Raw genomic sequence first — 23973 nt, 5'->3', positions numbered from 1 at the left:
CGACATATCACGTAGTAGGGTGGCAGGATGGCCATATCTAAAAGGCTCTGGGAAACAACCTACCCATTGAGGGAGGAGATGACCCAAAGAGGACAGGGAGCTCCAACTCCAACTCACAAATTCTGTAATGCCTCCCTGGGTGTTCTGCTGAACGAAGTGGAGGCTAGGAGGGATGTCTTCTATCCAGAGGATGGGGTGGGAGGAGGCCGAGCTGGAAGATAACCCTGGCAAGGGAGCACGTCCCACAGCAGTCCAGGGCTTCCACCAAAGGACTGCCCAGTAATGTCACAAGTGGATGAATGACATCATCTACATTACCAAGTTAAGTGAACTGTCAACTGCTTACGCTCACCTCACTGAATGATACAGGGGACCCGGACCTCAGTGGCAACGTGATAAGTTGATACTTCATTGACCTAATGCAGTCCATCCACTCTGCAGGTTGAGAGGGCCACTGTGGGTCCTTCACCCTTCCACACAGAGAGCTCACATTCTGTCTAGGAGATGGAGGATCACGAGTGGGTAGAGAAGGGGTTCAGGCAAAGGGAGGAGGGCACCAGGAAGCAGTGCTAATGACATGCCTCTGTGAGCATTATCCTTTTACCTGCATAGCCTCACTGCTCTGGAGGATGCTGCCCCAGAATCCTTGTGGAGAACCTGAAGTGCATCAATCACAAGGCGCACAATACAGTGGGTTCTTTGTAAGACTGGAAGAATGAGTTAGACACCTGAAACCCAATTGCTCTCAACCCCATTGTCTCCCTTTGTGCAGGAGAAGTTAAGCCACAATAGGCGAGAGGCAGAGGACGGGAGGGGGAAGGCCACACCCCAAAGACCTCACCGATTTCAATGAGCGGGCAGCCCAGCGAGCAGATGTCGAATGGGGCACAGTTTGTGGAGATGGCGAGGTCAGCGGGCGGCCTCCATCTATTAAGGAGTCATGCATGCCATATTGAAACTTAAGGGTCACACATTCCTCCATGTTGAAGGCAGCACATGCAGTCACTCGCTCTCTTCTCTCTCACTTCCAAGTTCCAGTAGGAAGAGGTCAAGGCCCAAAGAAGATGAAGCCCTGTCCAGCAATGAGGCAAGTCCAGAGAGCACCACAGAGGTAGAAGGTCTACCTGCAGATGCTGCACAACAGTCACCTGCACCTTCCACCAGCCCAGAGACACACACCTCAGGGACTATTAGATCTAGTTCAGGAAGGGTCTCACATTCTAGTGGTCACTACATGGACACATTTCCACTGCAGGAGGAGGAAGGGTCTGCCAAGCTCACCGGCACTTGGAGGACTGCTGGGGAAGAGGCATTTGTGATGTCTGAGTCAGATTATGAACCTCTGGAATTGGTCACCTATGAGAATCTGGTGAGACATGGGAGAACATGAGGCAGAGGCAGGCCCTCAACAGTGATAGCACGCAAGACAGAGGAGTCTGTCCATCAGCTGCCTGATTAAGTGGTGTTGACCTGTGCGCACATCGAGGTCACCATGGGAAGGGTGATAGATATCATGGAGAATCTGGTTGAGCAGATTCTGCCAGAGATTCGTGCAGACCTGCACTCCATTGCTGTAGTTATGGGTGAGCTTTCACAGTGGCTACATGAGAAGGGAAAAGAGCAACTCGACCTCCCTCCTGGTGCCCTTCTCCTCAAGGAGTCAGGCAGGGGCTCTCAGGCACCCAAAGGGAGGAGGAGCAGCTGTTGGACACCCTGGGATCTCCACTCTGGACTCTATGAGGCAGTCTGGATCTTTCAAATGCCCCTTTTCTGTCACCCCTTTAGCCTCATCCTCTGTGGCCGCAGAGAGAGCAGCTTCCCCACAGCAGGACAGCTTTAGTAGTCAAGGAGGAGTCAAGAAAGGAGAGTCAAGCAATGGATTATTTCCAAAAGGAAAGTATTTACATGCAACAGCCCAGGTCCCAGCCCGGACTGCTCTGCAGCTTGGCTCCTACCCGGGCCGGCTCTTATGGCAATGAATTAACAAGCCTGCCAATGGGCCTCCGCCCCTCAGTGGGGGAGCCCGTATTCCACGAGGCTCATGGCGAGATTAATCAGGTCGTCCCATGGGTCTCATGGGGTTTTTAACAGCAGCCAAAGTATGCTGGGCCCCTCCAGGCCTTAGGTCGCCAGAAGATGGCCGCCAAGGTCATCCAAGGCAAGAAGGCAAACTGGTCAGCAAGCTTCCTCTACCCCAGCTGCGGAAAGAAAACTTCAGAAATTTTGATTTCACATGCGGTTGCACAGGTGCACCATCATTGTTAAACTTCTCACATTGTTGAAAATACAGTTCACTTCCACTTTAATCATGTCCGATGTGTTTTATTTGTCACAGTCCTGTGTGCACTCACCCCCACTCACTAGCTTCTGAGGAACACCTCAGGCTGGGTCTACGCCCCCTGGAATGTGCAGGGAGGCAAAGGTCTTTTAGGGCCCGGGCAGGAATTGTGCAGGAAGTCTTCCATGCATGCTGAGCTGTTGATCTTTGCACTCTCATCTGTCCCAATGTCTCAGCATTGTCAGTACTACATGCTGGGGTTTCCCTTCAGTTGTCCAGTTGAGCTGACCTGTATCTCCCTCTACCTCCAATGACCCAACTCCCACACAGCATATTGAGATCTCAATCACCAAGCTCTAGACAGTTGTGAGCAGCTGTAACATTTCATCGCGAGTCTAATGCCTTTTCCCCTCCCCCATCAGCCACACCCTCTCCCTACTCTAATGACAAAGTTTATGGACTTAAAGTAATGCTGGTGGCATTAAAGGGTTGATTACAAACCTACCTGCATCGTGGAAGCAGTCAGGTGGATGGTTAAGTCAAGTGTCAATGTCACAGTCAATGTCAAGTGCAATCAGCGTGCACCTCACTTCATGTGCCCTTGCTTTTCATGCACATCCCTTCAGTAGTATCGCTGGGAAAAAAGCCACGTGGTTAGAAACCAGTGGAATCTGGAAACCCTGTCTGTGAGCAAAGTCAACAAAATGCTGATGGACCGCAGGTTGCCCAGCACTGTGTCAGTGCATCAATCGGTAATTCACCTATTTTTCCCATCAGGTTGCACTGAGGTAGGTAGTGTTCCTCAACAATGTCCACTGCTCCCATAAGATTCCTGTCAACCAGTTTTCCTTTGCCTTTGTGAACTGTTATTGCTCATCTGTGACAGCACAGTGGTTAGCACTGCTCCCTCACAGTGCCAGGGACCCAGGTTTGATTCCGATCTCGGGTGACTGCCTGTGTGGAGTTTGTACGTTCTACCCGTGTCTGCGTGGGTTTCTTCTAGGTGCTGTGGTTTCCGCCCACAGTCCAAAGATGTGCAGGTCAGGTGGATTGACCACTAAATTGCGCTCTTAGCATCCAAAGGTTAGATGGGGTTGCAGGGTTATTGGGATAGGGCAGGCAAGTGGGCATTGGTAGAGTACTCTTTCAGTATCGTTTCAGGTTCAAATGGGCCGAATGGCCTCCTTTTGCACTGTAAGAATTCTAGGATTCTATCAAAGGAAAATCAATCATTGATTGAAATTCTGTCTTTAGTGATTCAAACTGCAACCATCCAAAACAAATATAATTTTCATTCAATGTTTTAGAGTAATTTAGTACATTACCTCATTTAGGAAGCCACTAATTCAATCTGTTATCAAGCCAATGGGCTCAGGGCCAGAGGGAGGGCAGGAAACTTGTGCTCCAATAAAGATCATCCCCATACAGTAGCTATTTCAAAGTCATAACTTACCTAATGTGTGTTCCACCACAGAGGCATTATAGACAGACTTAGTAAACACTGGTGAATTGTCATTTTCATCCTGTTTTAAAGGAAAAGAAGATTGAAACATGTGCAAATTTTCTTCCTTACAGAAAATGGTATTTTCATCTGACACAAGCAACTTGCACTATTCTGAAGTATTTTCTCAGACAAACAACCAGGCTATATTTCATCCTGATCAAACCTGCCCCCAACCTCCAATGAATTAGATGTAAAGCAGTTAGGAAAAGGACAAAGGAAATCGAAAGAGGAACATGCCCAATTATGTGAGAGCCAAACTTGGTGCTTTGAGGAGGGATCCAGCACAGCTCGACTGGAATTAAAGATTGGTGCGAAGAGGTAAATGAGGAATGGCAAACATTTAAGGTGAAGATAGTTTGGGTACCACATACCCAAACCAAGCACAACTACACAGGGTGTGGAGGTGGGAGGGCATGTTCTGAAGGTCAGATGGGGAGGAACAAAGACAGGGGGGTAATATCTGGGGGGGTTCTCCGATGCACAAATGGCACCCCCCCACCTTTACAACTTTGTTTTATAAACAGCCTGCCTACGCCAACTATTTTGTGGCATGGGCAGCATATTATCTGGATCAAGTGGCTTGTTAACATGCTCAATGACCATTAACATTTTATTTAAATATGGCTGATGGGCAGCCGATTTAACACCTACCATTTTATGGGGGGACAGCTCGAGAGTGAGCAAAAAGGTGGTGGACTTGCAACCCTCGTATTTTAACTAGACTCCCCGCTCCCTGCTCCCAGCCCCCCCCCCCCCCCCCCCCCCCCCCCCCCCCACCTCCCACCCTCCGCTAAAAACATCCAGTGGTAATGGCTGTAAAATCTAGCCACACAAGCACAGAGTGCAGGGTGAAATTTAAGAAGGACATAAGAATAGTAAAGTGAGGAAATGGTACGATATATCGCAACTCAAAAATCTCTGATAAGAATACAGACATTAAAAGGATACATTAGGGAATGAAATGAAAAATGAGAAAATGAAATGAAAATCGCTTATTGTCACAAGTAGACTTTTTTACTGTGGAAAGCCCCTAGTCGCCACATTCCGGCGCCTGTTCGGGGAGGCTGGTACGGGAATTGAACCGTGCTGCTGGCCTGCCTTGGTCTGCTTTAAAAGCCAGCGATTTAGCCCAGTGTGCTAAATAGCCCTCTGAAACCTAACTTCATATCCCTGCTTTTGCAACATATCCAGTAACATCTGTGATGAACAAAATTTTATCAAATCTCAGTTTTAAAATTAACAATTGATACTCCATTAAATGCCGTTTGTTATAGAAAGTTTCAGACATCTACCACTCTCTTTGTGATCTCTTCCAGCATTGGTGAGTGGAGATCGTTAGTGCAGAAAATGGAGCTAAGTGTGGCCATGGCAGGACATTCCTCGCCGTGGCCCGAAAAAGAAGCAGAATAGCAGAATCCCATCTAATTATGGGGTTGTTCCCGGTGCTGCCAGCGCCGGGAAACACCCCGTTAAAAGTGCCTGGTACGGCACACTCTGTTTTATTTCCATTAAATCGCGCCCATTAACCTTCACTGATCTAAGCAGGGCAATCCTAGCTTCTTCAATCTCAATGTATATCTGAAATCTTGCATCTCTGTTATCAACCTGGTAAATCTTCTATTCACCCTCTTTAAAATATCCTTCCTAAAATGTGGTGGCCAGAATTGTACACAATCCTCCATCTGCAACCTAATCAGCAGTTTGTAAACGTTTAGCATCCTGCTTGTTTTCTCATTCAATATTCCTATTTACAAAGTCAGGTAACCCATAAGCTTTCTTAACCACCTTATCAATTTGCTCTGCCACCTTCAGAGACTCGAACATGTATCAAGGCCCCTCTAATTGTGTGCACCTCTCAAAATTAAGATTATGCTGTCTAACCAGGTAGTTCTTTCCAATGCGTATTACTTCACATTTATCCAGATTAAACTGTATCTATATCTGACTGCCCATTTCACCACTCTATCTAATTCTCCTGCAGGCTGCTAATATCCTTCTCGCTATCCAGTACATTGCAAATTTTTGCATCATCTTCAAATTTTGAAATTGTGCTCCCAAAATTCAGGAGCAGCTCATTTATATATAAGAAGGTAAGCAATGATTTTGATATTGATCCCTGGGTGACGCTACAATTTGAAAAAGCATCCTTTCACAGCTACTCTAGGATTTTTGGGAGGTGGAAATTGGGTTTTCCCGGCATCATGCACCAAGCTCCTGTTTAACAGTACCTGTCAATGCTCTTTTACTGGAGTCAGGGATGGGCTGGAGTAGGCCTGCCACCTCAGGCTCAAGTTGGAGGCGGAGTTAGGCCGATGCTAAGATGGCCAGGCTAAAATATCTACCTCCATTCGCTGAGACATAGCTCCAGCTCTGGGAATGGGTGCAAGGCCCTATAACCCTCACCTCCTCCTCACCCCCACCCCCTACCTCCATATGCTCCCAACCTACTCACCCATTATTTATTATAAACAAAGCTCATCAGCCCCTGCAATAATGTTGGAATGTCTTTACAAAGTTCATAATTTTGTCAAAACCAACATTGTGTGAAATCTACTTAAAAACCATGATTCCCTTAACAGATCATAAATCTATAAAAATGATCAAAGTTTACAATCCCCTTGTCAGAATTAATGAGTGGGTTTTGCAGTCAGCCGCGCATTCGCTAAGAGATTTCAATGAATGACTGTATAAACCTTTTTTGAAAAGGGTGTTACATTTCCAGTGCTCCAATCCTCTGGCACTACTCCCATTTTTTGAGGAGGATTGAAAGATTGTGGTTAGCGCTTTTGACATCCCTATCCTTGCTTCCCTCAAAAACATGGGATGTAATGAATTGCAAACACAATTTCAGCTTTGAGGGTAAGACTTGGTAGCCATTACTGAGACAGGGCTCGAACCAAGACCATCAGGACTAAGAATGAAATCTGTGAGGTTATGAGGTGTACAGGAAAGTAAGTGGAAATGGAAGAGGGGAGGAGTAACCTTCAGTGATGAAGAATGAAATAACTTCAAGGATAAGGGAGGATATAATGAGATGTGAGCAGGTAGTGGAGACTTTATGGATAGAATTAAGATATAGAAAAGGATTTAAGACCATCGTCGGGGTTTTGTGTTGATTCCCTGGTAGCCGCTAAGAAGCTTGTATAAATGCAGAGATTAGGAAAGCATGCAGGAAAGGCAAAGCGGTTTAATGGGAGATTTTAACTTTCATAGAAATTGCGGTAAAAGGACTGATATATATCAGAAATAGTTTTCTGCAGCAATGTATCCTGGAGTTAACAAGGGACCTGCCATATTACATTTAGCAATGAATAATGAGCCAGATTTAGTTACCACCCTAATGATGCATTGAAATCTATCTAATAGCAATCATAATCTGATCAAGTTTAACATAGGGTGGAATGTTAGACTAAGTGTCAAGTCATGCAGGAAGAGTGAAGTGTAGCCTGCCAGCTTCACTGCCAACTTTTCCCGCCAGATGTTTTGACACTTAGTTGAAATATATCCTGGAGGACGGGGTAGGCTCTGAATGAAATGAAAATCGCTTATTGTCACAAGTAGACTTCAAATGAAGTTACTGTGAAAAGCCCCGAGTCGCCACATTCCGCCGCCTGTTCGGGGAGGCTGGTACGGGAATTGAACCGTGCTGCTGGACTGCCTTGGTCTGCTTTAAAAGCCAGCGATTTAGCCCAGTGTACTAAACCAGCCCCTTGAACTCATCCCGCCAGCAACGTCCGCTTTCAAGAGATCGTGATCCAAAAATTAAAAAAGGACCCTCCCCATGGAGACAGGACCCCCTACGCATCTGCGCACCCCCCCCACCCCACCCTGCCCAGAGCCCGACCATTCAGGGGTCCCCGATCACCTGGGAAACCCCCCATGTACTGGTACGCCTGGTCCATGTTGGTGGTCACCAGTGCTAAACAGTGCTTGCTCGGGGTCCATAAAACTTACAGTGCGGAAGAAGGCCATTTGGGCCATCGAGTCTGCACCAGCCCTTAGAACGAGCGCCTTACCCAACCCCATACCTCCTCCCTATCCCCATAACCCCACCGAACCTTTTCGGACAATAAAGGCAATTTAGCGTGGCCAATCCACCTAACCCGCACATCTTTGGATTGTGGGAGGAAACCGGAGCATCAGGAGGAAACCCACGCAGACACAGGGAAAGTATGCAGACTCCACACAGACAGTGACCCAAGCCGGGAATCAAACCTGGGACCCTGGAGCTGTGAAGCAACAATGATAACCACTGTGCTACCATGCTGCCCTGAATTCTCTGAGGCACAGGCTTTAAATCCCGCGCCTTGGGTAACTGCGGCATGAATATATTCAAGTGAGCCTGACTGCATGCTTGAATATGCAAATCTAGATCCCGCCCATGTGATGACTCGTAACAAGGCCGTTAAACCCCGCAAGAGGCCTCTCGTTAGATTTAACGGCCTTGTGCGTCCTGAGTCGGGCACAACGAGGCCGGCAGATTGCAGCCAAGAAGAAATTTTATCAAAATATTCAAATCATGAAAGGTTTTGATGGATAAACTATTTCCTATGATGAGTAGGTTGGTAACAAAAATAGATTTAAAATAATTGGCCAAAGAACTTGGGGGATAATAAAGAATACGATTTTTGCACACAGAGGACTGTTAAGTTCAAGAACAGACTGTCTGAAGGAGTGCTACACCAAACTTCAAGGGAACTTCCAAAAGGCAACAGGACATGTACTTTACAATTACTAATTTGCAAGGGAATGGACAATAAGCGAGGGAGCTATTAGCCAGTTCTTTTAAGAGCTAGAACAGCCTTGATCTATAATGTTCTCTGATTCCAAGGCCAGGATTTTCCAGGCCACCCATGGCAGTGGAATGGGTGAACCATTGGCTGTCGGCAGGATCTTCCAGTCCCGCCAACGTCTATGGGCTTTTGCATGGCTCGCCCGCCCTGCTACCGGGGAACCCACCGCAGGGGGGACAGACATTGGCGTAATGGAAGAACCCATCAGTGTGAGGGGCCAGAAAATCCTACCCTAAGTATCTCTGATATTAAGGGTATTCTGATTTTCTTACTGGAAAATGTAGTAATTTCACTAAATACCATCTTAATTTATGTAACTAATTGATATACCTATATTGATTTCTGACCCATACTAGTTTCCTTTAAACGTCTTGATTGAACACACATCTTGGTATCATTAGTTAGATTATTTATAAATGCTATCATATTTACAAGTCCCATGATTGAGCTCTGTTATATCCTCGGTCATCACTGTCCACTGGACATTAATCGGTACATTATCTTTCCTGTTATTTTATCAGCTCATTATCCAATTTGCATTGTCCCACAAGTAATCCACATGGTTCACTTTAACCAATGTTCGCATTTGAGTCATAGGCCTCAATTTAACTTAATGCTATATTTTGATCGCTAAGTTTAAGCGCAAGTTCCAATTTTAACTGGAGGTTGGGCTGGGTTGAATTTGGGGTCACGTCATAAATTGTCTGTTCAAAACTGAGAGATCCAATACATTTCCATGATTCAGATAAAACAATGTGTTAAATTTTAAAATAATTCCAATAATTGTTTAGTTATCGCTTGTCTTTTGTAAATATGTGCTGGCTCCAAATTATTTTCCTTACTACTTTTAAATTCATTAAGTGTTACCAATATTTTAAAATTCTGTTAGAAATGTAACCAAAGAGCTTTGATTCCCAGCCTTTCTCTGTTTCTCTCCCCACAGGAGCTGCCAGACCTGCTGAATTATTCCATAATTCCGAGTGTATTTGACTTCCTACTGCAAAATTAGGACGTGAACTATTTTCCCATTTTCTGTTCTTGTCTCTCTGTCTGACGACTTGTTTGTAAAATTAGATTTCAATGCTGCAAAATATTTGATCACAGACCAGTAAGTACATACAATTGATTGTATTGTTCTGATCTTGTCTCCGAGGCTGAGAAGGGGAGTGGTGCAATTTTACAGTGGGAAATCCAGGAGAACAGGTTTTTCTCAGATCCTGCTAAATTTAAACGACAGGACCTGATTATCATCTTTCGTCTCTGTTTCCTCATGGCAGCCAGCCAAGTTGAAAGATCGGATGGCTGTGGGGTGAGTATAGGCTCTCAGCATCATGCTGCAGCTGGGGACTAAAGACAGAAGGGGGGTTGGAATGGCAGGAGGGAGGTGGGAAGTAGATTAGAGGCCAGAAGTGTGATGGGATGCTGGGATCGGAGGAAGATTGGGGTCCAGAACAGAGAGAAAATTGGAGGCTGGGGTCAGAGGAAGATCAGGGTCTGGAGTAGAGGGACGATCAGAGGCCAGAGGACAGTTTAGAAGGGCTAGGAAGAGATCGGAAGATCTGTGCGGTATCAGATCATGACGATGAAGGCCTAGGAAACCTGATCGGTTGAATTTAAAATGGCAGTCATATCTGAGACATGCAGCCTCCTTATAACACTTAAATGAGCGAGCAACCCAGTTCTTGTGGGATGGTTGGGTGACCTCTCCAAAACCATCCATCCACCGTGTCCCACCTCTGTTAGAACTGGATGTTGACGGGCTGGAGGGGGATGGGTAGGTATTCAGATTTTTTAATACTTTTACATCCCACTCAACCTAAATTCATCTATTTTGGGAAATCAAAAATCCCCCTGTGACCTCTCCCAGTCTATCATTATTTTAACTCTTGCTCCAGTTCATTTTTAGCAAAGACCCACTTTTATCATTTCACACAAAACAAATCAAAGGAAGAGTCACTTATTGTCAACCTTTACAAATGTGAGATCTTAAAAGACAATTATGTATTGGATTGTCTTTTTAATTCAAGGTTAGTGACATAATGAACAAGTGCATGTGGTCTGCTGCTAGTTCTGCTGGCAATGAGTCGTTGTGACCTAGTTACCATGGAGATAGAGGGCCCAGGTTAGATATACTTGAAATCCGCGTGATAAGTTTAATGCCTGAAAACAAAGAACAGAGCATCTGGCGTTGCTATGGGTATAATTACAGACTCTGGGACAGCTGTTCTCGCTTTGTGTAGATTTACAGACTGTCAAACAGTCTGACTGAAGAAATCCTGGACAGAGAGCAAGGGGGAGGCACAAATGCAACCAGCCATTGCAAGCAGCAAGGGAAAAGCTGTTCTCTGCTAGCTACTAGGCTGAATGCCAGTGAAAGCTTGTCGTCTGATTAAATACAAGGAACCAGCAGAGAATCTTAGTCAATGTTCATCTTAGTTTGTTTGTTACAGCAAAAGTCTTAAAACTTGAGATGTCACTTGGTAGCATTGCTAAAAACAGTGACATGCTGTCAAAGCTTTTTCTCTTGCACTCATCGGGACGGATGCAAGAATGTCAAGTTTCAAAGGGAGCAACAATTTATATTGCATGAGAATAGTGTGCTGATTGGTTGGCAAATGAATTCTGATTGTTTGAGGCTTTGCCATGGAGAATACACCAGGGACTATTGTCCCCTACATGTTCCTTTTGCCTGCAGAGGAAAGGCACCTGCTTATGAATATACACAGCTTCTACCAAGCATAAATAAGCCACATTGAGAGCTTGACTGGTAATCTTAAATTTTGTATTACTCTAATTCTTAGCACACTCAGGATTGTTCAAGAACTGCTGTCCAATCAAGGAATTTCACCTAACGATAGACATTGGGCATTACCCTCTGGCCACGCTGCGCAGGAAAAGCAACTCACGGTGGCGCAGCTGGCCGATGAAAGCTGGGAGACCCCGCTCCCAGGATCTACAATGGGCGGGATCACCTTTTAGGAAATCTGCACATTAGAGCGAGGCAGTAAGCCTTACTCTAATGTGCAGATTCCTGAGGTACCTGAGGCTTTGGGATTCAATCACTTCGCCTCAGGGACCTTGGGCAAGTGCCGTTTGGTACTGGTCACCACAAACGGGGACCAGAGGGATCGTCACTTGTGGCGGTCTCCAAGGGGATTGGAGGCCCCCAGCTGCATGTGCTTTGGGAAGGGTGGTGCCCTAGCACTATGGGTGTCTCCTTGGTACCCTGGCAGTGCCAGCCTGACACCCTGGCAGTGCCACTTGGATGCCAGCCTGGCACTGCCAAGGTGCACAGGTGACATTGGCAGGGGCACTGCCAATGTGCCATGCTGGTATTTTTACAAGCAAGTGCGATTGGGCTGGGGTTGCTCGGTGTGGCTGTTGAGTGGTATGAGGGGGATAGGGCCAGGGACCCTCCCATGTTGCATTTGGGCTGGGGAGGGTGGGGGAAGGTCAGGGATTAAAAATGGTGTCCTGATCTCTCGCTACAATGGAGAGTTCCGGCAAGCGGGCTCCCCGTTGAACGGGGCTATGTGTGGCCTCGGCCATACTTACCCAATCAGGCCCCTTATTCAATGCGGGTCGTGTTGAATAGCCATGTGTTTCTGAGCACTGCGAGTGCCAGGAAACATGCAGCTAAATGCGCTCGCTCAGAGACTTTGTTCCCTTTTGTGAAGATTGCGCCCATTATGTTCTGAGATTTGAAAACATGGGCTCGTTGAATATGGTCAATATTCTATCTATTGTGAACTGCTGAAGGAACATGCTGTTTGCTACAATCTGACAGCCATTGGGACATACGACCTATGTACCTGGCATCACACCCGCATTGAAATTCAAGTATCATGTTACTCATTTGAATGTTAGGTGAAATGTCTTTTTGACTTGATGGCAGCATCCTGTAAGTGGAAAATACCACTTGTGTGTGAAATGGCTAGCTTCACCAGCTACTCAAATGTTTGAGTTACTTATACTTGCAGGATAATTTTAGGTAGACTGGACACCTTTCAGGTCTGAAAGTGACTGCCTTAGGCTCATTCATGTGTATGCATGATACACAGTGAGCATCAATCTGATCGGAGCAGCCTTATTCCACAGGATTGCTGAGATATGTCCTATTCTGGCATCAAGCTTGCAAGGTGAGCAGATGGCACGGGCTGTATTTATGAGGTTGCTGATAAGACCAATCCTATAGCGGTCAGGTTTTAGGAATCCCAATGTGTATTTTGAACAGTGAAGATAGGTTTGCAGGAGACATTCGTGGGGAACGCATTAACAAGTTATTTAATGAGCACATAAAGGAAAGGAAGCTTGTGAGACTGCCCCATTTCACAGGTGAATTTGAGCACAAGGTGGAGCACATTCAGGTGTGTGAGGAAATTCTTTCAAGTAGCTGCAGATTCACCCAGAAAACGAATCTGGGGAAAAGGGGGCGAGCAAAAGCCTGCCGGCGAGTTTGATGGCGAGTTCCGCGGGAGGAAAGATGGCAAGAGCAGGCTTGCCGAGTGGGGTCACGCCCATCATGGTGGATAAGCTGGCCGAGGTGGCGGCGGGGGAGTTTGAGCGACTGTTTTCCAAGCACTTTGACAAGAATTGCAAGGATATTATGACATCGCTTAAGGAGTGGGTGGATGAGATTCTTGCCCTGATGAAGGAGGCTTTGGCAAAGACATCGATGGCAGTGCGGGAGCAAGGAAAGATGTTGAAAGGAGTGGAGGAGGCATTGTCGCAGCACAGCGACCAGTTCACCTCGTTGGGTGAGAAGCTGCGGAGGGTGATGGAGAGTAACAAAGGGCTGAGAGCCAAGGTGGAGGACCTGGAGAACAGATCACAGAGGCAGAATTTGAGGATCGTGGGACTGCCTGAGGGGCAGGATGGCCGATGGAATACTTTGCAGAGATGTTCGGCAAGTTGATGGAGAAGGAGGAGGACCCCTCCATCTATGGCTGGACAGAGTTCACTGGTCGCTCTGGCCGAAACCAAAGGTGAATGAGCCACCAAGAGACATGATAGCTTCCATAGGTATCAGGTGAAGGAAAAGGTGCTGTGATGGGTGAAGCTGAACCAAGAGATGAGGTGGGAGGGAGATGGTATGCGTATATACCAGGATCTCATGATGGAGCTGGCAAGAAGGCCTTTGGTGGGGCGAAGACAGCGTTGCACAAAAGTAATGTGAGGTTTGGACTGGTCTACCCGGCGAAGTTAAGGGTTACACATAACTTTAAGGACTTTTACTTTGGGATGGGGGAGGAGGCGGAGGCGTTCGTGAAAGCTGAAGGATTGGGACTGAAATGAATTTGGATTTTGATTGTCTTAATCTTTTTTCTTTTTTTCTCTTCTCTTTTTTTTCTTTTTTCTTGGATTTTTTATCTCTTCTCAAGTTGTGTTTGGGAAAGGATGGTGTGGGGATTGGTTGGGATTTGTTTCTCTTGGGTGTGAGGGATTACTGTGTTGGGAGTTCTGAAGGTTTGGGTGGGGGGGCCTTTGTGTTGGTTTTCTCTATTTGGGGGAGGGGAGTCTGGCAGGGGCCACCTTGCTAGGGAGTATTCATTCTTTGCATCAGTACACAATGTGTATTTGAGAATTGACTTCTTTGTCATGGGAAAGCCACTGTTGGCTAGGGTGATGAAGGCATAATATTCTGCGATTGCCATCTCGGACCATGCTCCACATTGGGTGGATGTGGTCTCAGAGAAGGGGCCTGGGTCGAGGGTGGACGTGGGGTTGTTGACGGACCCAAATTTTTGTACCAAAATGGGAATTATGATTGAGGATTATGCAGGGTTTAATAGGAACGGGGAGGTTTCACCATCAGTGGTGTGGGAAGTGTTAAAAGCAGTAGTGAGGGCCGATGTCATCTTGTTTAATGCTCAGGTGGAGAGAGAGGCAAGAGAGAAGTGACAACGGTAGGTAGAGGAAAGTTTGGAGGTGGCTGGAAGGTATGTGGAGGATGCAACACCGGATCTTCTGGTGAGGGGGAAGAGATTACAGATGCGGTTTGACCTTCTGTGCACAGGAAAGGCGGTTCGGCAGTTAAGGCGGACAAGGGGGGCCATGTACGGGTATGGGGAGAAGACCAGCCACTTGTTGGCGGGCCAGCTCCGACGGCAGGCAGCGGCGAGAGATGCTCGCGCTCATTTTGCAGAAGTGCTTCCCGAAGGTGATTGGGGAAGATCAGACGAGGTTCGTTAAGGGAAGGCAGATGTCGTGAAATATGCGGCATCTGTTGAATATGGCGCTTTCTCCGACAGAAGGGAGAGAGTTGGAGGTGGTGGTGGAGCTAAATGCAGAGAAGGCATTTAATCGTGTGGAATGGAGCTATTTGTTTGCGGTGTTGGAGAGGTTTGGGATTGGGCCTAAGTTTGTGGTATCGGCAAAACTGTTGTTTAAAGATCTGGTGGCCTGTGTGCGCATAAATGAGATGAATTCAGGGTACTTTCCGTTGCATGAATGGGGCAGGGTGCCCGATGTCCCCCCTTCTGTTTGCGCTGGCATTAGAGCCCTCGACCATAGCGCCGATGTGCTCGGATAAATAGAGGGGGATAGTGACGGGGGTGAGGGTGGATCATAGAGTGTCCCTGTATGCAGATAATCTGCTGCTGTATATCTCCAAACCGGGCTCTTCAGTGGGGGATATACTGGGGCTACTTAGGAGATTTGGGGCTTTTTCAGGCTACAAGTTAAATTCAGGAAAAGTGAGTGCTTTGTGGTGTCTTCTCCAGGGGCGGGAGTCGAGATGGGGGGTGTTACCATTTCAGGTGGCGACTACTCACTTTAGGTATCTGGGAGTGCAGATGGCTCGGGACTCGGGTAGGACAAAGCGGATTTACTGAGGTGGGAGAGCCTTCCCCTATCATTGGCAGACCGGCTGCAGGCAGTTAAGAAGAATATTATGAAACAGTTTTTATTTTTATTTCAGTGCCTACCGGTCTTATTGCCGAAGTCTTTTTTATGGGGGTGGTTAGGTAGATCTCACCGTTTGTGTGGGCAGGTAAGGTGACAAGGATTAGGAGGATGGTACTTCAGAGAGGGTGACAGTCGGTGGACCTGGCCCTTCCAAACCTGCTATACTATAATTGGGCTGGGAACGCTGTGACGGTACGGTGCTGACACAGAGAAACGGAGATTCTGTGGGTCAGGATGGAGGCAGGCTCTTGTAAGAGGTCCGGGTTGCGGGCGCTGGCAGCGGCAACACTCCCGTTTTCCCCAGGAAAGTACTCAGGGAGCCTGGGGGTAGGGGCCACGCTGAAAATATGGATGCAATTTCAGCAGCACTTTAGGTTGGGGGCAGGGCCGAAGTTGATGCTGATCCGAGTGAACCATGGTTTTGAGCCAGCAAGGATGGATGCTAGGTTTTGGGGATGGGAGGAGCGAGGGGTGATGGAAATGAGGACTTTGTTTTAGAAGGGTGGTTTGTGAGTTTCAAGGAGCTGGGGGCGAAGTTTGGATCCCATAGACCGAGGTTTTCAGGTAAATGCAGGTGCGGGATTTCGCAAAACAAGGTCTTTCCTACTTTTCTGATGGTACCACCCTTCTCGTTTTTGGACGAGATGTTGTCAGTGATGCGGGAGCGGGGGATCATCTCAGCGATCTATGGGAGGAGTTTGGGGAGGATATGGCATGTCTGGAGGGGTTTACGGCCAAGTGGGAGGAGGAGTCGGGGATTGGCACTGGAGGAGGGGCTGTGGTGTGAGGTGTTGCGGAGGGTGAATCCCTCAACCTCATGCGGGAGGCTGGGGTTGATGCAGCTAAAGGTAGTGCATAGGGCGCATCAGATGAAGTCAAGGATGAGCCGGCTGTATGAGGGGGTGGAGGATATTTGTGAGCGGTGTGGGAGGGGCCAGCCAATCATCTATGTATGTTTGGTTCTGCCCGAAGTTGGAGAAATTTTGGAGGTTGTTCTTCAGCACCATGTTGCCGATCTTGCATGTGGATTTAGAACCCAGCCCCCTGGGGGCCATATCCTTGGGTGCTGGAGTTGAATGCAAGAGTGGGGACAGATGTTTTAGCCTTCACTTCATTGATCCCTCACAGGTGGGTCCTGTTGGGGTGGAGGTCAGTTTCTCCACCCTGTTCCTCGATGTGGCTGCGGGATTTCATGGAATTCCTGCACTTGGAAAAGGTGAAATTTGCTCTGAGGAGGAGTAAGTGAAGGGTTTCATAAGAGATGGGGGTTTGTTTTTCGTACATTTCAAGGAGCTGGTTACCGTCAGCTTCTGGGGGTGGCTGCTGGGGGTGGTGGGGCGTGGCAGGTTTGGAGTTGGTTTTACTTTATTAAAATGTTAAAAATTTTGAGCAAAAATACTTTTTAAAAAACCAAGTAGCTGCAGATTCAAATAGATCAAACATATCGGGCTGGATTCTCCGTAGCCGGTGCCAAAATCGTGATCGGCGATCTGGCGGAGAATGGATTCCAACGGTGGAGCCGGAGCAGGCGCCGGTGTGACGACGGTCTGCCCCCTCCAAACCGCCGTCATTGGTTCGCGCGCTGTACGCCATTGCAACGCCGTGGCGTGTCATCGGCTGGCCCACCCGCGATGCTCCGCCCCCAATGGGCCAAGCACCCGACGGCGCGGGCCATGTGTGGTCCCAGCGTTCGGGAATCCGGCGTGCCGGCTGCAGATAGTGCCGCCACACTCGTCCGGGATCCGTGCCGCTGGCCAGGGGACCTTCTCCTAGGGCTGGTGGAACTGGGAGAGGGTAGCCAGGGGTAGGCTGTGGGGTCGTGGTCGGTGGGTTAGGGTTCGAGCACAGCGGCGCCATGTTTTACGGCGTGACCGGTGCAGGTCGTCAGCCCTGCGCAAGCGCAGCCCAGGACCCGCGATTCTCCGGCCATTTTCGTCGTGATCCATGGGCTTTTCACGCGGTGCCGGTGCTAGCCCCTCACCAGTACCGGAATCGGTGAATGGTTCGCACCGATTTTCTTGTCGTGAAACTCCCACGGATGTTCCGTTCACGCCAGCACTTAGCCTCAGGGACGGAGAATCCAGCCCATCATCTATGTATCGGAAGTATGCAAGGGTTATGAGATTAGGGGTCATTTCATCAAACAAGTGTTTCTCATGGAAACCAACAAAAATGTCAGTGAGAGCTGGGCCGAGAGGTGATGCCATGGCAACACCATCTACTTGAGTACACACTGTCATTAAAGCTGAACTCAACAGCGTATATTGCTCAGTCATAAGTTCAATAAATGCAGAATCAAAAAAAGGCAGCACATGTAGATTACCAGGATATAGTGATGCAGTGTTAATGTCTACAGCTTCCTTGAGTTGCACATTAGTGGATAGGCTCACAATGTCAAAGGAGCACATAGACACAGCATTGCTATCAATATGTAGGTCTTATATAGTCTTCGCAAGGTGAACAGGTTGTAGTAACTTATAAAACATATGGGGTGGGATTCTTCGGCCGTGTCCACGCAGCAACTGTAAATTCCTGCCCGAGGTCAACGGACCTTTACATAGTCCCCGTCCCGTCCATGGCGATCTTGTGGCAGGCACGGCCGAATAATCGAACCCATGATCAATTCATGAAATACAGAACCAGTCATAGATAACATAGGATGTAGTAGGACATCACTTCTGTGTGTCTTCGGGAGCCCATACATATGTGGATGTAGTGAACCAAGTGGGCAAACCCAATGATAGACATTACAAGGCAACTCATTACTCTTATCCAAGTCTACAAACATTTTTGTAACATGCTTCCAAGCAGATTGTGTGGTCAAGTTAGTGACAGGTCAGGACAGCATGGTGGCCCAGTGGGTTCGCCCTGCTGGCTCACAGCGCCGAGGTCCCAGGTTCGATCCTGGCTCTGGATCACTGCTGTGTGGAGTTTGCGCATTCTCCCCGTGTTTGCGTGGGTTTCGCCCCCACAACCCAAAGATGTGCAGGCTAGGTGGATTGAACACGCTAAATTGCCCCTTAATTGGAAAAAATTAATTGGGTACAGTAAAAAAAAATTTTAAAGTTTGTGGCAGGTCTAGAGAATATGAATTTGGATCCATCATTAAGAACAGTGTACATTTTGTCAATATTATCATGTTTGTTAAGAATAACTGTTCTAGTCCCTTTGTCAGGCTTGCAGATATGTATGTCTGGGTTGGCCTTGAGGCCTCGCGACATGCTACTTGTGAAAATTGGACAAGTCATTTGGTAATCCACAATGTCCATGTGCTAGATCACTAGGTGTGCTTTTAAGTGCTCAGCATTTTCACTAGATGCAGGTTTGTGGCGGGACAACTGAGAATAAAGGGGTTCAAACTCCATGAGTACCTCTTCCAGTCTGATGTGGGACATAAAACTGAAGGGGTGCATGAGGATGAACGTCCCACTTTTGGAGAGTAAATGATGAGACAGATTAATTACATGTTGGCGGTGTTATTAATTACGCTGCTGAAATGCCTCCACTTAGTGAATTTGCAGTGTGGGCATGTTTCAAATGCGTCTGCCTTATGGTGAGTCATCGACTGAGGTAACATAGCGGTACACACAGATCAAACAGAAAAGTTATGAAATTTGCGCACTTCAGGTGAGGCTCAACATCCTAACTCTGTGACTTCTTCCAGCCCCCAATCCCAACCTGTATCCTCCACTCTTTTAACTCCTGTGCATCTCTTCCCATCCCTCAACCCCTGCACCTTACTGCATCCCTCTACACCACTACTATCAATAACAGAACTTCTAGCTCTGCATTCTGGATCCCATTCTTTCATCCCGCACCCTGCTATGTCTCTGCTTGTCTTCAAAAATGCCTCTTTGATTATAACTTTTAATCACTTCACCTAACTCCTCCTAATTGCTGATCAGTGCCCAATGAGCCAGGTCATTCTGACCAAGAGCTTGGCGCATTCCACAATATTAAACGTGCTGCATAGGCTGCAGTAGATTCTTTTCAACCAGAGATGATTAAAGCAGCAGAGCCATAAAATGAAATACTTTGGGCTGGATTCTCCATAGCCCGACGGCGAAATGGGGATTGGCGATCGGGCCGAGAATGGATTCCGATGGCGGAATTGGGGCAGGCGCTGGGTTGATGCCGGTTTGCGATGCTCCACCCCCTCCAAACCGATGCCATCGGGACACGAACCGCGCGCAGTCGCGAGGCTGTTTGCTTGTCATCGGCCTGCCCGCCCGCGATACTCCACCCTCGACGGGCTGAGTTCCCGACGGCGCGAGCCACGTGCTTGCTTCAAAACGTATATCAACGCGGCGCCAACCCCTGTTCCGGAGGCTCAGAAGATCCAGATTTTATATTCCAGGTTGAGCTCCAAAGTCTTCCCACTAATCCAGGATGCACCGAACTATGCCGAAGCCATGACTTGACTCAAGGACAACTATGAGCAAAAGCCGAACACGCTCTTCGCCAGACACGTGCTCGCCACTCGCTCTCAACTACCTGGTGAGTCCATAGAAGACTTCTGGAGGGCCCTAATCCCACTAGTCCGGGACTGTGACTGCCAGGACGTCACAGCCAAGGAGCACTCAGACCTCCTTATGTGGGACGCATTTGTGACTGGAATTGGGTCAGATATGATACGCCAGCAGCCCCTAGAAGGGGCCACGCGCAACCTCGCAGAGACTAAAACGCTAGCACTCTCCATGACGGTCGCCCTGCACAACGTCCAGTCCTACGCCCCCAACCGCGCGGCCCACCCCTCCTACGCTTTGTGGACCCCACAGACAGCCGCCCCAGCGGGGGCGCTGCCCACCCAATATGCCTGCACTACACGCCAGCCAGCGAACCCCGGGGGGCCCCGATGCTATTTGTGCGGCCAGCAAAAGCACCCCCGCCAGCGCTGCCTGGCCCGCTCTGCCCTTTGTAAAGGGAAGATGGGCCACTTCGCTGCTGTGTGCCAGGCCCACTCAGTAGGCACTATCGCCCCCCCCCCCCCCACCCCCCCCCCCCCCCACCCCGGTCACGGACAATGGGCGCCGCCATCTCCTCCTCCTCCCCCCCCCAGACCACGTGCGACCAGTTGGCACCGCCATCTTCCCCTCCACACAACACGTGCGTTTCATGGGCGCCGCCATCTTGTTCCGCCCGCGCAACGTGCGTTCCTAGGGCACCGCCAGTTTGTAACCCTCAAGATCTTCGGGCGCCGCCACCTTGTCTACCCCTCAGCACATGGGCACCACCGGCGTTCCAGGACCGGAGCTCAACGGCCGCCCCATTACCCGACGACCAACCAAGGCTCGCCTCCATGTCAATCGACCAGTCGCGCCCGCAGAACCTGACCAACGCATCCACTAGCGTGAAAGTCGACGGTCACGCTCACGGTCAAGGGCGTAGAATACCACGGCTTCTGCTTCTATGTTCTCCCTAACCTCTGCGCTGCAATAATCCTCGGCCTGGATTTCCAGTGTAACCTCCAGAGCCTAACCCTGAAATTCGGCGGGCCCTTACCACCCCTTACTGTGTGCGGCCTCGTGACCCTAAAGGTCGACCCACCTACCTTCTTTGCCAATCTAACTCCAGATTGCAAACCCGTCGCCACCAGGAGCAGACGGTACAGCACCCAGGACAAGACCTTCATCAGGTCCGAAGTCCAGCGGCTGCTTCGGGAAGGCATCATCGAGGCCAGCAACAGCCCCTAGAGAGCTCAAGTGGTAGTAGTTAAAACTAGGGAGAAGCACCAAATGGTCATGGACTACAGCCAGACCATCAATTGGTACACGCAGCACGACGCGTACCCCCTCCCACGCATATCTGACATGGTTAATCAGATTGCACAGTACGGGGTCTTCTCAACGGTAGGCCTGAAATCCGCCTACCACCAGCTCCCCATTCGTTAATCACACCATCCATACACCGCCTTCGAGGCAGACGGCCGCCTATTCCACTTCCTTAGGGTCCCCTTCGTCGTCACTAACGGGGTCTCGGTCTTCCAAAGGGAGATGGACCGAATGGTTGACCGGTACGGGTTGCGGACCACCTTTCCGTACCTAGACAATGTCACCATCTGCGGCCACGATCAGCAGGACCATGACGCCAACCTTGCTAAATTTCTCCACACCGCTACTCTCCTAAACCTCACTTACAACAAGGAGAAGTGCATGTTCAGCATGAACCGCTTAGCCATCCTCGGCTATGTGATCCAGAACAGAGTTCTGGGGCCCGATCCTGACCGCATGCGCCCCCTCATGGAGCTCCCCCTCCCCCACTGCCCCAAGGCCCTCAAACGCTGCCTGGGGTTCTTTTCATACTACGCCCAGTGGGTCCCGAACTATGCGGACAAGGCCCGCCCACTCATACAGTCCACCCAACAGGCCTTCGCCCGGATCAGAGCTGATATTGCCAAGGCCACAATGCACGCTGAAGATGAAACACTGCCCTTCCAAGTAGAAAGCGACGCATCAGACGTCGCCCTCGGCGCCACCCTCAATCAGGCAGGCAGGCCCGTGGCATTTTTTTCCCACACCCTTCATGCCTCCGAAATACGGCACTCCTCTGTCGAAAATGAGGCCCAAGCTATTGGTGAAGCTGTGCGGCATTGGAGGCATTACCTGGCCGGCAGGAGATTCACTCTCCTCACTGACCAACGGTCCGTAGCCTTCATGTCCAACAACACACAGCGGGGCAAGATCAAAAATGATAAAATCTTGCGGTGGAGAATCGAGCTCTCCACTTATAATTACGAGATTATGTATCGCCCTGGCAAACTCAACGAGCCCCCAGACGCCCTATCCCGAGGTACATGTGCCAGCGCATAGGTAGACCGACTCCGGACCCTGCACGACAGCCTTTGTCACCCAGGAGTCACACAGTTGAACCACTTCATGAAGGCACAAAATCTGCACTACTCCATTGAGGAAGTAAGGACAATCACCAGGGACTGCCAAGTCTGTGCGGAGTGCAAGCCGCACTTCTACCGGCCGGACCGTGCGCGCCTGGTGAAGGCCTCCCGCCCCTTTGAACGCCTCAGCGTGGATTTCAAAGGGCCCCTCCCCTCCACCGATCGTCACACGTATTTCCTCAGTGTGATCGACGAATACTCCCGGTTGCCCTTCGCCATCCCATGCCCCGACATGACGTCTGCCTCCATCATTAAAGCCCTCAATTCGATCTTCACTCTGTTCGGTTTCCCCGCCTGCATCCACAGTGACAGGGGATCCTCATTCATGAGTGATGAGCTATGTCAGTTCCTGCTCAGCAGGGGTATCGCCTCCAGCAGAACGACATGCTACAACCCCCGGGGAAACGGACAGGTAGAAAGGGAGAATGGGACGGTATGGAGGGCCGTCTAGCTGGCCCTATGGTCCAGAAATCTCCCAGCCTCCCGTTGGCAAGAGGTCCTCCCTGATGCACTACATTCCATTCGCTCAGTACTCTGCACTGCCATTAACAATACACCTCATGAACATCTTTTTGCCTTCCCCAGGAAGTCCACATCTGGGGTGTCGCTCCCGACTTGGCTCACAGCTCCGGGAACCGTGCTTCTCCGTAAACATGTCCGACTCCACAAGGCGGACCCATTGGTGGAGAGGGTGCACTTGCTCCACGCAAACCCCCAGTACGCCTACGTGGCGTTCCCCGATGGCCACCAGGATACTGTCTCCCTCAGGGACCTGGCACCAGCAGGTTCCACCCCCACACCACCCCCTTTGCCCCCCGCCACCCTCCCCTCCCCCGTCGCTCACAACAGCACCCCCCACCCCCCACCCCCCAGGACTGTCCCCCCCCCCCCGCTGATGAAGAGGATTTTGGTACCCTCCCGGAGTCACCTTCGACCAGATCAGCACCAACACATTGCCGACACCACTTTGTCGCTCCCAGAGGAACATCAAGGCCCCGGACCGGCTAAACCTCTGACTGGTCCACCGGACGTCAATGGACATTTGTTTGCTTTGTAAATATTATCTCATTATTGTATATAGTTATCCACCACCCCCGCCGGACTCAATTTTTAACAGGGGGTGAATGTGGTAAACCACTGTTGTACCTATATTAGAGGATGTACGGTGGAACCTGCACTACAGGATTGCCTGTAGCACCTGCCTGCTGGCTCCGCCCAGGAGGCGGGGTATAAATATGCGTGTCCTCCAGCTCGCAGCCATTTCGCCAGCTGCTGTGGGAGGCCACACATCTGATAGCAATAAAGCCTCAGTTTGGATTCAACTATCGTCTTTAGTCCAATTGATCGTGCCTCAACAACAAATTGGTCTGCCATTAATTCTGCCTCTTGTGCACAGTGAATAAAAATGATTTCTCTCAGCAAGCCTCATACACTAAGCCATAACCAAGCAAAGTAATAAGCTCTCAAGCCATGCTCCGCTACATCATATTATGTTACAGGGTTAATTGGAAAAAAACACAAGAGTCCTATTTTAGACGTCAATGCAAAGAATGAAGAAAAGTGTATTCTTTTGAAATTGAATCCACAAGAAGGTATTTTT

At 49.2% G+C, this 23973-nt stretch overlaps 1 protein-coding gene and 1 long non-coding RNA gene across 4 annotated transcripts in view; one reads left to right on the top strand and one right to left on the bottom strand.

Annotated features, from left to right (window-relative positions):
• LOC140426915 (uncharacterized) overlaps nucleotides 1-9809 on the top strand; it is a 79022-nt gene extending 69213 nt beyond the window's left edge. Inside the window, exons 3-5 of the long non-coding RNA XR_011948343.1 lie at nucleotides 3854-4100; nucleotides 5764-5872; nucleotides 9519-9809. This is a non-coding gene — a long non-coding RNA (uncharacterized lncRNA). The remainder of the gene's footprint in view (nucleotides 1-3853; nucleotides 4101-5763; nucleotides 5873-9518) is intronic.
• cdhr2 (cadherin related family member 2) overlaps nucleotides 1-23973 on the bottom strand; it is a 349352-nt gene that overhangs the window by 61897 nt on the left and 263482 nt on the right. For all 3 annotated transcript variants that reach the window (XM_072512189.1, XM_072512190.1, XM_072512191.1), the window contains one exon: nucleotides 3732-3801. In XM_072512189.1, the coding sequence (XP_072368290.1) occupies nucleotides 3732-3801 (70 nt within the window). The remainder of the gene's footprint in view (nucleotides 1-3731; nucleotides 3802-23973) is intronic.

This window comes from Scyliorhinus torazame, chromosome 7 (assembly GCF_047496885.1).
Source record: "Scyliorhinus torazame isolate Kashiwa2021f chromosome 7, sScyTor2.1, whole genome shotgun sequence".
Classification (NCBI taxonomy): Eukaryota; Metazoa; Chordata; class Chondrichthyes; order Carcharhiniformes; family Scyliorhinidae; genus Scyliorhinus; species Scyliorhinus torazame.
This window is presented reverse-complemented; position numbering and strand designations above follow the sequence as displayed.